The 13,978-nt window shown below is 42.3% G+C and overlaps 1 protein-coding gene across 2 annotated transcripts in view; it reads right to left on the bottom strand.

Moving 5' to 3' along the window:
* Positions 1-13,978, bottom strand: part of LOC134528159 (probable nuclear hormone receptor HR3) — a 428,545-nt gene that overhangs the window by 37,340 nt on the left and 377,227 nt on the right. For both annotated transcript variants that reach the window (XM_063361509.1, XM_063361508.1), the window contains exon 2: positions 7,886-8,113. In XM_063361509.1, coding sequence (XP_063217579.1) covers positions 7,886-8,113 — 228 coding nt within the window. The remainder of the gene's footprint in view (positions 1-7,885; positions 8,114-13,978) is intronic.

The raw sequence follows: 13,978 nt of genomic DNA, 5'->3' as shown, positions 1-13,978 counted from the left end.
GGGACCTATAAAACTCATTAAATGTTTTAGACATTTTTTATTGAGTTACGATGTTATGCATGATAAGGTAGAAAAGCGATTTGTTTTTTAAACGCAAATATCGGCGAATTTGGACTTGGTCTCGTCTGGCACTGGGGTAGTGGACAGTCCCAGTCAAGGGTGAAGGTATGTAGGATTCCCAGGAAAGATATGGGTTGAGAGAGAGAGAGAGAGAGATAAAGAGAGAGAGACGAAATTACTAGTGATGGATCAAATCCCTATTTTCTCGAATCCAAATCTCGAATTTGAATCCCAGAGAGCACCTCAAATACACACCTCGAATATAGGGTGAAAAATAAAAGAATGTACAATAAATGAAAAATATTAACTATGGTGTTGGACCATTCTACCAATTAAGTAAATGTTTCACAAATTAAGTTCCCAGGATCAATATATACATATTGTAGGCCTAATGTTATCAATATAATTACATGTTAAAAGTACAATACCTTGGGGAATTGTGACAGGGTAAGTTACTTTATTTCCTCTAATATCTTCCTTCGAATCGTGTTCCACACGTATCGAATCCTTCCAACACTGAGGGTCTGGTGGTATTTCAGGATTTGACTGGCCCGTCCCTAGATTAGATTCCCGCTTCAGAGTCGCGATCTTCCAAGAGCAAGGCCCCCCCCCCCCCCCCCCCCCCCTGACGTGGGTCCGCGCGCGGTGAGCACGTCCGTCCACCCCCCGGAGCGACGAGCGCGCGTGTTAACCAGGCGCTAACTCGCGGCGAGTATTCGCGAGTTCAAAGACCCGTCGCGTCGGCCGAGTTCCGTACGGTCTCGCGAGCTGGCTCGTGCTAGCTCGTGCCAGGCCGGGCGGGAAGACGTGACGCCGAACACCGCGACACGACGCCAATAACACGGGGGGAAACTCTGGCCGAATAGCGAGACGCTTCAATGCACTGCCTCCGAAGCTTGTTTTACACCCAACGCCGGCACTCAAAAACGTAGGTACACTCGCACGCCGACAGGTTCGCTGCGATCACTTGACTCACGTATTTCTTAACAGTTTACCATAGGTATTGGGGCTATTTTTTTTTCTCTACTGCGAACATAGTTTCTGTTTTAATAAAAATTGCAGTGTCTTAAAAATTAATGAGTGTTTAAATTTTGTAAACAAATGTGTTATGCACCAATAGCCTAAAATTGCGTTTTAAAGCATCATCTCGAGAAAAAAAAAAGATACGGGGACCTCCCACTTGTCTGGGAGATATTACAGACGATATTTTGTCCCTATTAACAAAACAGGTGGGAGTGTGAAAAATAACCTTGTGGGAACAGGTGTAACAACAAATTATTTTAATAGATAAATTGTATACCATTATTCAACTGTCTGGTGTCAAACATGATAAATTATTTTTAAGGAATTTGAAGCACTGGAGTTTAACTTTTCCTCACAAATCTGTGCAATGATTAAAAATATTTTTTATAGCAAATACAGTTATTTGCGTTGTCATGATGTTAATACCATGTGTTATTAAACATACTATTCACGCCATGGAGGTAAGAAGTAGTAGGAAGTAGACCAATACCTCCACGGTTCACAGTGGGCATACCGTCTGCCATCTATCGGACTGACGTGACAACAACGCCAGGTTTTCACACAACAATCCTAGAGCTGTTCGGTATTATAACACTAAAGTCTAGAACCGGGCAGCTCTAAGATTTCATGTGAAAATCTGGCGTTGTTGTCACGTCAGTCCGATAGCTGGCAGACGGTATGTCCAGCATGAACTATGTATTTGTTTAATACACAGAATACCAATATTATGACAATGAAATTAACTTTCTTTTCTTTTAGAAAAAAATAATATTTTAATCATTATACACATTTATAGGGGAAAATAAACCTCCAGTGCTTGAAATGTCTTAAAACGAATTTAATAATGTTTAACACCTAATAATATAAAATAAAACAAATAAATAAATATATCTATAAAAATATTTTCGTAGTTACCACTTGCACACTAGGTTTTTTTTTTTCACGTCAGTGCCAGTGTTGTTAATACATACGGTATAAGTCTCTCTACAGTATTTGCTGTTAGTCTCTGGTGTGTTTGGCTGGGTTCTCGCCGGCTTTCGTCGCGAGACGTCCCGGGTTCGAGTCCAGGGTCAGGCGTGGGTGTGAATTCGCAAAGTCTGAGTACGGTAAAAAAAACAGGTCAATACTAAAAACATTATTTCACGTCTTCGTGAAAAAAAATATTTCTGAAATGGGACAAAACAAATAAAACGGCATGCAAAAAGAAATGCTAACGTTGAAGATAATGACGTGGAAATGTAACCCCACGTGGAGGGTTCGGGATGACGAGGTGCAACGCTCGCTGGTGCTTCTAAGCGCGGTGTCGCCTCTGAGCTGGTGCGCAGTCTTATCGCGTGGTGCACAGGGCAACTGTGATGTACGAGCGGTTACCAAAACATCGTGTGGAGGAGAAGTGAAGATAAAAGCGTGATGCTGTGTGTGTGATGTGTGTGCTTCCAAGAATCTGTACCGGATACTTCATGCCTAAAAATTATTCTAAAAACACGCTCTCTTAAAAATACAGTTTGAAAACTAATCACGGAAACAGGAATACTCATCCGCGTATTCTTATTTTTTTTTTTAAAGAGACACTACTCGTATGTGTTGAGCAGTTTTCAAATATTGTGTGGTTTCTTCTAAAGCTCTGCACACCTAATATCATTTTTATGAGCACCGGTTTTCTGAGATGTAACTGCACGACGGTCTTGCGGGAGTGCCGAGTTAAGCGCCCCCCCCCCCCCCCCCTTCCTTCTTTCAAAACTCGGGCACACACACGGAAAAAACCACGCGATTTGATAACTGCTAGAGTTATCCGAGTGGCGTCTTTTTACGAAAAAAAAAAAAATTGCTCTGAGGGCCGATAAGTAGTTTTGTTTCCAGATTTCGTTTGTAAAAACTGTATTTTCAAAAGAGTTAAAAATGGCTAAAAGGCGTGTTTTTAGGCACCGAACAGCCGGTAGAGATTTTTGAAAGCACCTATGGGACTTGCACCGCACCTCTTATCTTCGTTTCTCCCCCGTATGACGTTACAGTCACCGCTCAAATGCCATAGTTGTCCTGTGCACGACGCCAGCTCAGAGACAATAACTGCGCTGGAAGCACCAGCGAGCGTCGCTCTTATCGGCCCACCTTACTCACACGAACACACTCCCGGTTCGGCGGGCAAAAGAAGGAACCAGGATGTCCACAAGGAAAAAATATTTCGTACCAACTTAGGCGAGACAAAAGTACTAGATTTGAAAGAAAAAAAATGTACTAAATTATAATTTGTTATGGTTTTCAACAATTTAGGAAGTTATTATGACATTGCAATGCTCGAACTTAAATATCACACCACACACACACATACCTTCCATAGTTTTTAAAAATAATTACGGTTAACAATAAAACATATTGGAGTTACTTATAATATTACAATATTAAAGAAAAATGTACTAGATCTGTACTAGACCACTAACAGTACTAGATCTAGTACGAAAGTACTAACTGTGGACACCCTGGAAGGAACAGCGGCTGGGAACACTGGAGAGAGGGGAAACGAGGGAGAAGGCAGGTGTGGGCCGAGAACACACACACGCACGCACGCACGCACGCACGCGTGCTAGCTCTCCCAGATGCCAATCTGCGGCGCACGCGCGGGGTGACGTCACCGCCGGCGGGGCGGGTTCACGACCTGTTATCAGCGCGGGGCCAGCGCACAGTTTTCACTTCCCGGGCAAGTGAACCCTCACCCTCCCCTCATCGCGCCCCCCCTCTCCCCAAGACGAGAGCCCTGCGGTCACGTGACACGCGTGGGGTTCTTCACCCCCTCCTGTTGCCGCCCCTCCAGCCCCCCCCCCCCCCCCCCCCCGGCAAAGCGCGCTGCGCTACAGACGGCACGTTGAACCTCGTCCAAAATCGTCCTAGGCGCGGATGAGGGGGATAGGAGTCATTAACATGGCGTGAGGAAAAAATTGCACAGTAGCATATTCGCCGTCTACAACAGGCGTTAACGACGCCGGAATGAAACAATCATCCTGCCAATCTTTTTTAGATCTTAGAATTGTTTTATATTTATATGTGTATGTATAAAAACGTGTTTTTTCTTTATTTTACATTTTTAATATTCAGAGATAGCGTTAAACTACGTTATGTTACCAACCCTTGTCATGACAAGTGTTTTCGTATTCAATTGATAATTCTATTTTATGTTCAGGAGTGAAAGCCAAATTTCATTTACATAGGACACCCGGGGGGGGGGGGGATAAAACCTTTTTCCGCTTTTTGCTTTTTCATTTTTTTTGTGGGAATGATACATATTTATTTCATTTTGGTAAGGGGAATATAAAAAAACAACAAACACCATCCCCCCCCCCCCCCAAGGGAAACTCCTCCTGTGTATGCCCCTGATAATATTGCCAATAATTTCGCTGAGCATATATTCAAACAAAACAAAGATTTGTGGAATATGCTTATTTTTTTATATTTTTAACATGTAACATATAAAACAGCTAATTTTGTTTTAAATACGTGAAACCTATATAAGACCTTTCTCGATTAATTTTTAGTCTCGTTTATACGCAAATTCGACTGGTAGTCGAATGACCTCAGCTACACACGACTGATGCATCTGTCAAGGTAACGGAACACCGGCCGTTGCACACGGTGCGCGCCCACTATGTAACGTGACTCAACCACGAGCTTTAAACCTGGTAGTTACGGCACACGCACTATGCTGGTGTCTTGCGTGCTGCTCGCCACGCAGGCGTTTATGCTTTTAGCATTAACTATGTATGTAGTTACTTGCCGTATGGACCTCGACAAAAACTATTGCTGAGAACGAACGTTATCAAGTTACAGCCACTGCAAACAATTGCAATAAATATATATATATATATTACCATTTGTTTAAGAAGCCACCCGCTACAATACATAATGCTTCATCATTCGTAAATTCTAGAAGTTTCACTAAGCTGATATTAGCAGATATGGTCACTTAAGATATGAACTGAAATATACCAGATTTATTTTAATTAGTTTAGCCAGAGTTAAGAAGGAATAACAGATGTAAAATTTTGAAGAAAAAATCCTGAATAGTATCTTGTTACGAATATCTTAATAAAATCATCCACTCTAACGTATTTCAATTTTTTACCAGTTTTGTTTTACTTTTTTTGGGTGAAAATATTTGAAAAAAGTTTTCATCAAAAATTTTTTATAGACCGTTACAATTATTTTAAGTTTCATTAATGCTTGCAGTATAATTTTACCTATAGTATATTAGTACACTATAAGATGGTGGGTTCTAACTCGCATTTATTGGAATTCATACAACAATGTCAATATCAGCATTAAATGAATTGAATAATAAATAATAATAAATAATAAATCTTGATTAATGTATTTCCGCTGTTACTGTTTGATTTTGATATTTTTTTTTGCTCTTTCTTATTCATAATTACAACGACCAGCCAACTGCGCATTCAATTATCTGAATTTTCCACAAAGTAACGGTGGCATAGTTTTTTTTAACAATGTTTTGTTCATGTTACAATTTTATTAGTTACGGAAGATTCCAGAAAGACTTTCCGGGAGGGGCTATCGTACAAAGAAAGAATGAAGTTGCAAACCATGACATTAAATAAGTCAGGATTGGCTTTGGAATATTTAGAAATGTTTGGTCTCAAATACAGAACTTTGATACTTTCATATAAAATTTTAATCAAATAAAAATTGAACGCATGAATGCAAGTATTTAAAGAAATATAAATACACCCTCCAAAATACAAACAAAAATGTGAGTGAGTGTTTCAGTACTCGCCAGAGATGTATAATCCTGGTACGAGCAATTTCAGGTGTTATCAGTTATAAATACACTTATGATACGATAACATGACGCAAAATTTAAATTATAATTCTTTAAAATAATGCCGAGCGTGATAAATATACGCAAATTGTGTTTTCAACTACATTTCTGGACGCGAATCGCACGTAGTTTCCGCACCCGCCTCTAGATCTCGCTGCCGGAGCAGCTGAACCGACTATCGAATCACTCGATTTGCAGAGAGAAATTTTAAATTATTTACGTAAATATTTTAAAATATTTAACTAAATATTTAATACCACTAAAGTATTAAAATATTAAACTGCTCCAATAAACACGAAAGAGACTTGAAAAAAAAATTACTAACGCCAGATCAAGACAGTTTTTTTGACAAGGTATTTTATTAAAATATTGCCAATTTTGTTATAATTCATTAAACAGTTATTCTATAAATTTTGTGTATGTGAACTTTGGTTCACGCCATCCACCATAAATTGAAGCGCCGTTGTAGTTACACATTTCCGTTCCTTGACTTCGACTCCCACCAAATTTCGTTACAGAGAGCTAAGATTTTACACATAAAAAATTAAAATTCGAGTTCGGGGTGAGCTATCGTTCCTAGCGACCCATCTGGGGCTGCGCTTTGTATTAGCCTGCAACTAATCTATTACTTAATATTTTAGTATTTGTTTGGCCACGTACCAATTATACTCCACTAGACCGTTCGATAGAAAAAAAACGCAATGAACTGTAAGGTATTTTTATTAAGAGACATGTCAACCTGCTTATTTTGAAGCGAAACTTATTTACAGGGGGTGCTAAAAGTCCAAACAATGGCTCACAAGAGCGTGACAAAACTTTTAAACGTTCAGGAGTGAGGAGATTGATGAAGGAGACGGAAGAGGGGAACTAAACGAATTAAAGTCAGGCAACTGTGGGAATAAAGAATAAAGCAGAAAGTCGGTAAACATTAAGACTCGCGAGGTTTTTTCCGTCGCTATGTCTGTTACAGTCGTGAAACTCGAGCGTGAACCTTCCATTGTGTATAATGCTTAGCTTGACCGTTCAAGTGGTTATTGACGTGTGAAGTTTCACTTACAACACGCGTATAGCGGCCACCGACTGTATGACGTCAGCATGCAGCGCGGCTCCTCACAGACTGCTTGGACCTTATGTTCCGTGAGTCGGGTGGGGCCGGGAAGGGGGGGGGGGGGGTGTTCACTACCACACTCTAATTTCATTTTTGTAAATTGAACAGAACTATTCATGTAAAATTACGTATATTTGTAAATGTGCAAAATAGTGTTCGCAGTAATACTGAGGTACGGATTCTTTCCTGGGCATTTATGCTTTGTTTTGTCCCGATAACTCTAATAGTTAGATTTATTTATTTCTAAAACGTTACCTTAATTGCTTTCTATTAATAAGCATCACAAAACAAAATAAAGTCAAATTCTTAAATATTCGATTATCTTCTCCGTGGTCTAACAAAAATTAACACGAATAAAATATGAAATAAAATATTAAATTATTCGCCAATTTTCTTATCTCAAAAACAAGTATTTCGTATTTGCAAAAGTAACCATTGCTGTGTGTTGTACAAAGTCACGATATCTTCCTTGTTGTGTTACAGTGTTTCGTCTGTGCGGAGGACAAGACACTTCAGCCAGGGGCGCAACAACTAGATTTACAAAAAAAAAGGGGGGGGATATACCTTTTTATAAAGAATCATCGATCCCCCCTATTGAAGCGGAAAAATTTGTATTTCAAGGTGGAAAATGGTGCTATTTAAGCAGTTTTAAAAAATCTAAGTATCTAAAAATTGATTACACAGCACTTTCTTTGCCCCCATTTGCCCCTACTTCAAGGTTTCAGAAGGGGGGGGGGTAAAATACCCTTGCCCCCCCCTGTTGTTGCGCCCCTGACTTCAGCCAGTATGACGTCACTGCAGTAATACTGGATGTCACGATGTAAGAGTATGTTTCAGTCTGCAATACTGTTCATGTTCCGAGCACTCACCGTCCCGCGACATGCCGAGCCGCAGGCATTTCTGCAGGCGGCAGTACTGGCAGCGGTTGCGGTTCACGCGGTCCACCACGCAGTTCTTGTTGCGCGGGCACTGGTAGTTCACGACGGAGCTCTGCGAGCGCCGGAAGAAGCCCTTGCAGCCCTCGCACGTGATCACGCCATAGTGCACGCCGCTGCTCTTGTCGCCGCACACCTTGCACGGGATGATCTCGATCTGAGCTGCAACACGCGAGAGCCGCGACACGCGCCGTCAGCACACGAGCCCGGCACAAAGACAACGCGCGCCGTCAGTACATACACGGCACAAAGAAAACGCGCGCCGTCAGTACATACATACACGGCACAAAGACAACACGCGCCGTCAGTACACACGCAGCACAAAGACAACGCGCGCCGTCAGTACATATGTAGCACAAAGACAACGCGCGCCGTCAGTACATACACGGCACAAAGACAACGCGCGCCGTCAGTACACGCGCAGCACAAAGACAACGCACGCCGTCAGTACATACACGGCACAAAGACAACACGCGCCGTCAGTACACAAGTCCGGCACCAAGACAACACGCGCCGTCAGTACACACGCAGCACAATGACAACGCGCGCCGTCAGTACACAAGCAGCACAAAGATAGAGTGCGCCGTCAGTACATATGAAACAAATACAACCCGCGCCGTCAGTACATAGTACAATAGTACATATCTGAATGAAATAAACAGACAGATTTAGATTATATTTTTATAATAGGATATAGTAAAGTCCTACTAACGAATATGTAAAATATTATTCCAGTAAATATCATCATACAAATAGCGATAATACTATTACAAACCACTACGATTCTAATGTTTCATGAGAATGTGTAGTGAATGCACGAAAACTTATTTTGTAACGTTTAAAACAATTTTTAAATCAGATTTATCTTGTAGCTTAGAGAGTCAAGGAGATACGTTACAGAAGATAATCATATTAAATCAATTAAAATGATGTGGAAAAAAAAACACAAAATTAAAGAAGCAAAACAATTTAGAAAACGAGTCTTGCGTTGAGAAATGGTGAACTCAAGTTTACATCCGGTGAATAATTTAACGGTCGGACCAAAACAGACCGGGGTTCGAACGTGGCGCAACCTGACCGCGGCTTGGGCACCCCTGCGCCGCGCCGCGCTACGTCACGATGACGTCACGCCCGGCGGAGCGCTGACCGACCTTCATGGCCGCCGGCACGTGTCGCTGCTGCCAACAAAACAAACCGGCGAACTTCTTTAACTGCCGCGGTGTGTACGCCGCTCCTACGTCACTCGCTCGCCTCTCCGCCATTGTTGCAAACATTACGAAGTGTGCTTCGCCTGTCCCACTCGCCAACTTTAGAACACTCTCAAGTTTGATTTATTTTTAAAGATTTATAAATATTACCTACTGTTCACAGTTACGTACCAACGTGAGAAGTTAAATTTTTATTTTCAAAAACTCTGATCGGCGTGTTTTAAGGTTAAATTATTCTGTGGGGCTGCAAATTACAAATAAAACTTAAAAATTGTCATTTTTATTTATTTAGCTGTTTATCAACGCTATAAAAGAAACGATTAGCAACCTAGCTACACCATTTACTCAGCGTCAGTAATAATTATTAAATTTATTCATATATATCTTCTTTATATACACCTAGTGACTGTGAAAATAGCTTAGAAGTCACATAATTGACTATCTTTTCTCCAAATATTTCCCAAATGCGCCGCTCCAACTGACAAATCAAGATAAAAACAGTTTACACGTATGCCTCAAATAACTTCGGGCAAGAAAATCACATATCCTACAGTCGATATATCAGAACAAAGCACGTACATATGCATGTCGTTGGTCGGTAGGATGAGCCTGCATTGTTTTCTCAAGGCCCGGTTACGAATCAAAGTCTGAATACTGGGAAATTTCTGAGTGTGATCAAAAATTATACAAGAAATAATAATTCCTGTAATTTATTTTTAAGGAAGATAGATTCAAGCTGAAAAAAACATTTTGGTTTCAACAGTTTTCATGCCATAATTTTTTTTATCGTTAGATTTTTTTTTAATTGTCTTCTTTAAACCATTTTAATGTTACAAGTGGAAAAATCAGGTTCGGAAAGAACAGCCGAATTGATTAAGTGCAGTTTTCTTCATTAGCTAATTTTTTTTTTAACTATTTAGTGTTTTATAATAATTGAAATGGCTGACCAGAAATTGATCGCATTCTCATAACTCCACTATTCACTCTCACAACTGGAGCTCGGCTCGACTTGTGGCTCTCTCTACTGCACGTCTCTCACCGCGCACCTCTGTCCCAGCACACTGCCTCGCACCACTCACTCGTCCGCCGCACACACAACACAGCCCCCGATGCTCCGGTCCTCTCGCGCACGAAGTCCGCCGATCGCCCACCAAGGGCACAAGAGGTCACTCGCCCCCTTAAACTTCACTGGTCTCGCCGCTGCCGATTCATCACATTGCCATCCGGGGCAGTAAGCGTGGGCGAGACCAGAAAACAGAAGTTTCTATAACTCGCCAAGTGCATAGTAATTCAGGTGCACCCCACACACTGGTGAAGAATCATTTGAATCGACGGCGGGGGTGCGTGTCTTGTGGGATAGGTTTTGGCACACGGGCCTGTGTGTGCGCTGGTAGGTTCGTATCGGCTAACTGGCGTGATGTAGTGTCGTGTTGGTGTGCATTAGAGGCTGGTCGGTGTGCTGTAATTCCTGGCCTCGCAGGCCAAGTCTCTCCATTCATGTAACCAGCCAAGTCCTGCCCCTGGGAAGATCTTCTCGCAGTCCTCCGAAGTGCCACGTCATCAGAATCCCGGACGCCCGAAGCTGCGAGAGCATTGGCGCCCTGGTTACTCCACTTCGCGCGGACGGAATACTCCAGGCGAGACAAAGACAGGCCGCTAATCGGGTGGTGCGTGTAGAGGAAGTGGAGGGACGGGCGCTGCCTGCATCGCACCCCTCCGCGCATGCTGGCGCGCCGACCGACTGGCCAGTGGAACTCCTGAAGCTAACAGTGTCCGGCTGGCGAAAAAAAATAGTTTTTCGTGTAAAATCATTAGCATTTAATGTTGGATTTTTGTTAATGACTATGGCTGAAATAATGCTGTCAATAGTCACTATGCTATGGTATTTGAAAATTTCTTTGCATGTGGATACTGTCTTCGCGAAAGCAAATTTTAAATACTAAACTATAAATAAATTGTTCAGTCATAAAAAAAACAAAATTGGAACGCATCTGGCGTATATCGGTTCCCTTTGCTCCCCCTTAAGAGAATTAGTAAAGAGTTAAATGAAAATATATTTGATTACTGTGCTAAGAAACTATTAAAATAGTTATGAAGAGTGGTGGGCAATATTTGAAAACAGCGAAGAAAATAAAATTACAGCTCTATCCATCTCTAAAATTAGTGAGCTGAGAGAGAAAATAAATATGTATATTCTGTATTGTAGTTTAAAAGTTTCAGTTTTTTGTTGTTATCTTACGAGCCAACGACCTTGACACTATTTCCGGAGGCTAACGAGTCAACAACTCAGCGACAGTGTGTATCTCCTTTTAGAGCGCGGCCTCGCATGACGTGTACGGGCGCGTCCCGAAGGAGTCCTCGTTTACGTTTATTCGCGTGCATTGGGTAAGAAGCGATCTGTCGGCCATTGCAAACTGTGTTGGTTTTCGAGGTTAAGCTGCGTCGAAGCGGTAGATTGCAACCGATGTTTCACTTTGAATTGCAGCAGGCATCTTCGGGGTTGGGAAATCAACTGGTATCAGTGGTAAACTGCAAGCCAATGTTGACCCTATATCCAGAAGACCAGAAACTCATAGAGCAAGGAGGGAGATAAAGAAGTGCAACTCTTACCACGGAAACTGAAACCATGTGACGCTATCTGTTGGGTGGGCCCATAACTACTAACAAAAAAAATCTGTAGGGTATCAGTGGATGCGAGAGTCGCATCCCTAAAAATCTCGAATTAGTGGACGCATGAGAGGATGCATCGACATACCTTGTGAGAATTCGGATACAACTCAAAGATGGCCGCGTCCATTACGATACACTATCTATGGATACCTTAGCTAAAGGATCCATTAGGCCACTATTCGGATACAGCTTGTGTCTTTTTACTTGTCTCAAATTTGACAGCTCTCGAAGGTATAGTACGAATGGTCCATGTATCCTTTTGTTGTCAGTGCTGACGAACGGACACCACGTGATGGATTGCTGGTACTACTGCAGAGATGGATAACACGACACGGGCTATAGTTAGAGGAAGGAAATATATCGATTTCCCCTCTCGATAATAGACGTATGAATTACACACAAATTTCACACTCAAACTACAGAAAATCAGTTTTGAAAGATTAAAAAAAAAAATTATCGTAACTTGAAATGGGTAGTGTATGTGGTATTTTTTTTTTTTTTAAAGCAACTTTACGTACGAGACTGCATGTGAATGATTGGCCTATACATTTTATGTGTAAGTAAATTAGCTTAATATTTATAGTTTTTGGTTTGAAAAATACTTTTTAGTTAGTTTACATAAATTATATTTTTTATAAATTATATTTTTTTCGTTCTGGTTATTTTATTTCTTTTAAATATTACATTTAAATGTTGTACTTCTTCTCTATAAGAGCAAAGATGAAAAATTTTAACTCGCCCTTTTTTTCCGTAGTTTAAGTGTGAGCTATTTTCTTAGTTTAGTCATTTTTTTAAGTGATATTTTTTTTTGTTTTGAAGTGAAAATTCCGATCGCATGGTGAGGGGGGGGGGGGGCCGCCTGTATAGGAGGAGATTGCGTCAGCAGCGAAGCCACTCCAACGCATAGTCTATTTAATATTTATTTTTTTAATTGTAAATGTAATATGTGGTTAAGTGTAAGGCAAGGCGATATCAGTCCGGGGCGCGAGCTGACCCACGGCAAGGCGGCGCGTCTTCGCCGGAGCCGCGAGTCCCCGGGTCCCGGAAGCGCGCGGCGACGCAATCAGCCGTGACTCAAAAGAGGGGTGGAGGGGGGTGCTCGGCCCTCCCCTCCCGCCGCCCCTCCCCAAGGGGGGAACGACCTTCGCGGGTCCGTCGCGCTTGCGCACCTTCGCCTTTTCGGCGGTGACGCCGCGCGGCCCACGTTGTCCCGTGCTCTACCGGCCCGGCCGTTGCACCCGGCCGCGCGATCTGCCAACGAGAGCCGAGCGATCCGCGAACATCCGCACGCCTGTCGCGACGTGTTATTCCCTATACTCGGATGCTGCCAACTTCATTACTAAGGCCTCCAACACTGCCAACACATCACTAGTGGCTGAAGATCACAGGGGACCATTGGTATAGAGACCTGCGAAATTCGCGGATTCATTCGGTGATAGCAGGCTAGAATTCAAACACATATACCTCTTAGATAATTTTTCTATTGGCTTACTGTTAGGGACCGGAAAAATTCGCGGGTTCAATGACCTGTAGGTAGGGATAGGAAAAATTCGCGGGTTCAATTCGCGACAGGCTAAAATACAAATAGTTACACCTCAGTGCTGCCTCTGCTATTGGCTCACAACTCACCTGGATGACTCTGGGCCAATTAGAAACGCCCGACCAAAGCTTTATCGAATCACAGGCTGCTACGTTGGGACGTCTCACAAGACGGCAGCCAATGGGTGGGTGGCATTTGACCGAATGTACGTAGAACTATGGAGGTCATCCTGCAGGTCATTGAACCCGCGAATTTTTCCTATCCCTACCTGTAGGATGAACTCCATAGTTCTACGTACACTCGGTCAATTGCCACCCACTCATTGGCTGCTGTCTTGTGATACGTTCCAGCGTAGCAGCCTGTGATTCGATAAAGCTTTGGTCGGGTGTTTCTCATTGGCCCAGAGTCATCCAGGTGAGTTGTGAATAAATAGCAGAGGCAGCACTGAGGTACAACGATTTGTGTTTTAGCCTATCGCGAAATGAATTCGCGAATTTTTCCGGTCTCTACTTATTGTTCATCTTGGCGAATCTCAACCAAATTATAATCCCTGAACCAAAGAAGGATCGAATCACGGACAAACCAGCTGAGACGACTTACAAGTCAACA

This window comes from Bacillus rossius, chromosome 1 (assembly GCF_032445375.1).
Source record: "Bacillus rossius redtenbacheri isolate Brsri chromosome 1, Brsri_v3, whole genome shotgun sequence".
Taxonomy (NCBI): Eukaryota; Metazoa; Arthropoda; class Insecta; order Phasmatodea; family Bacillidae; genus Bacillus; species Bacillus rossius.
This window is presented reverse-complemented; position numbering and strand designations above follow the sequence as displayed.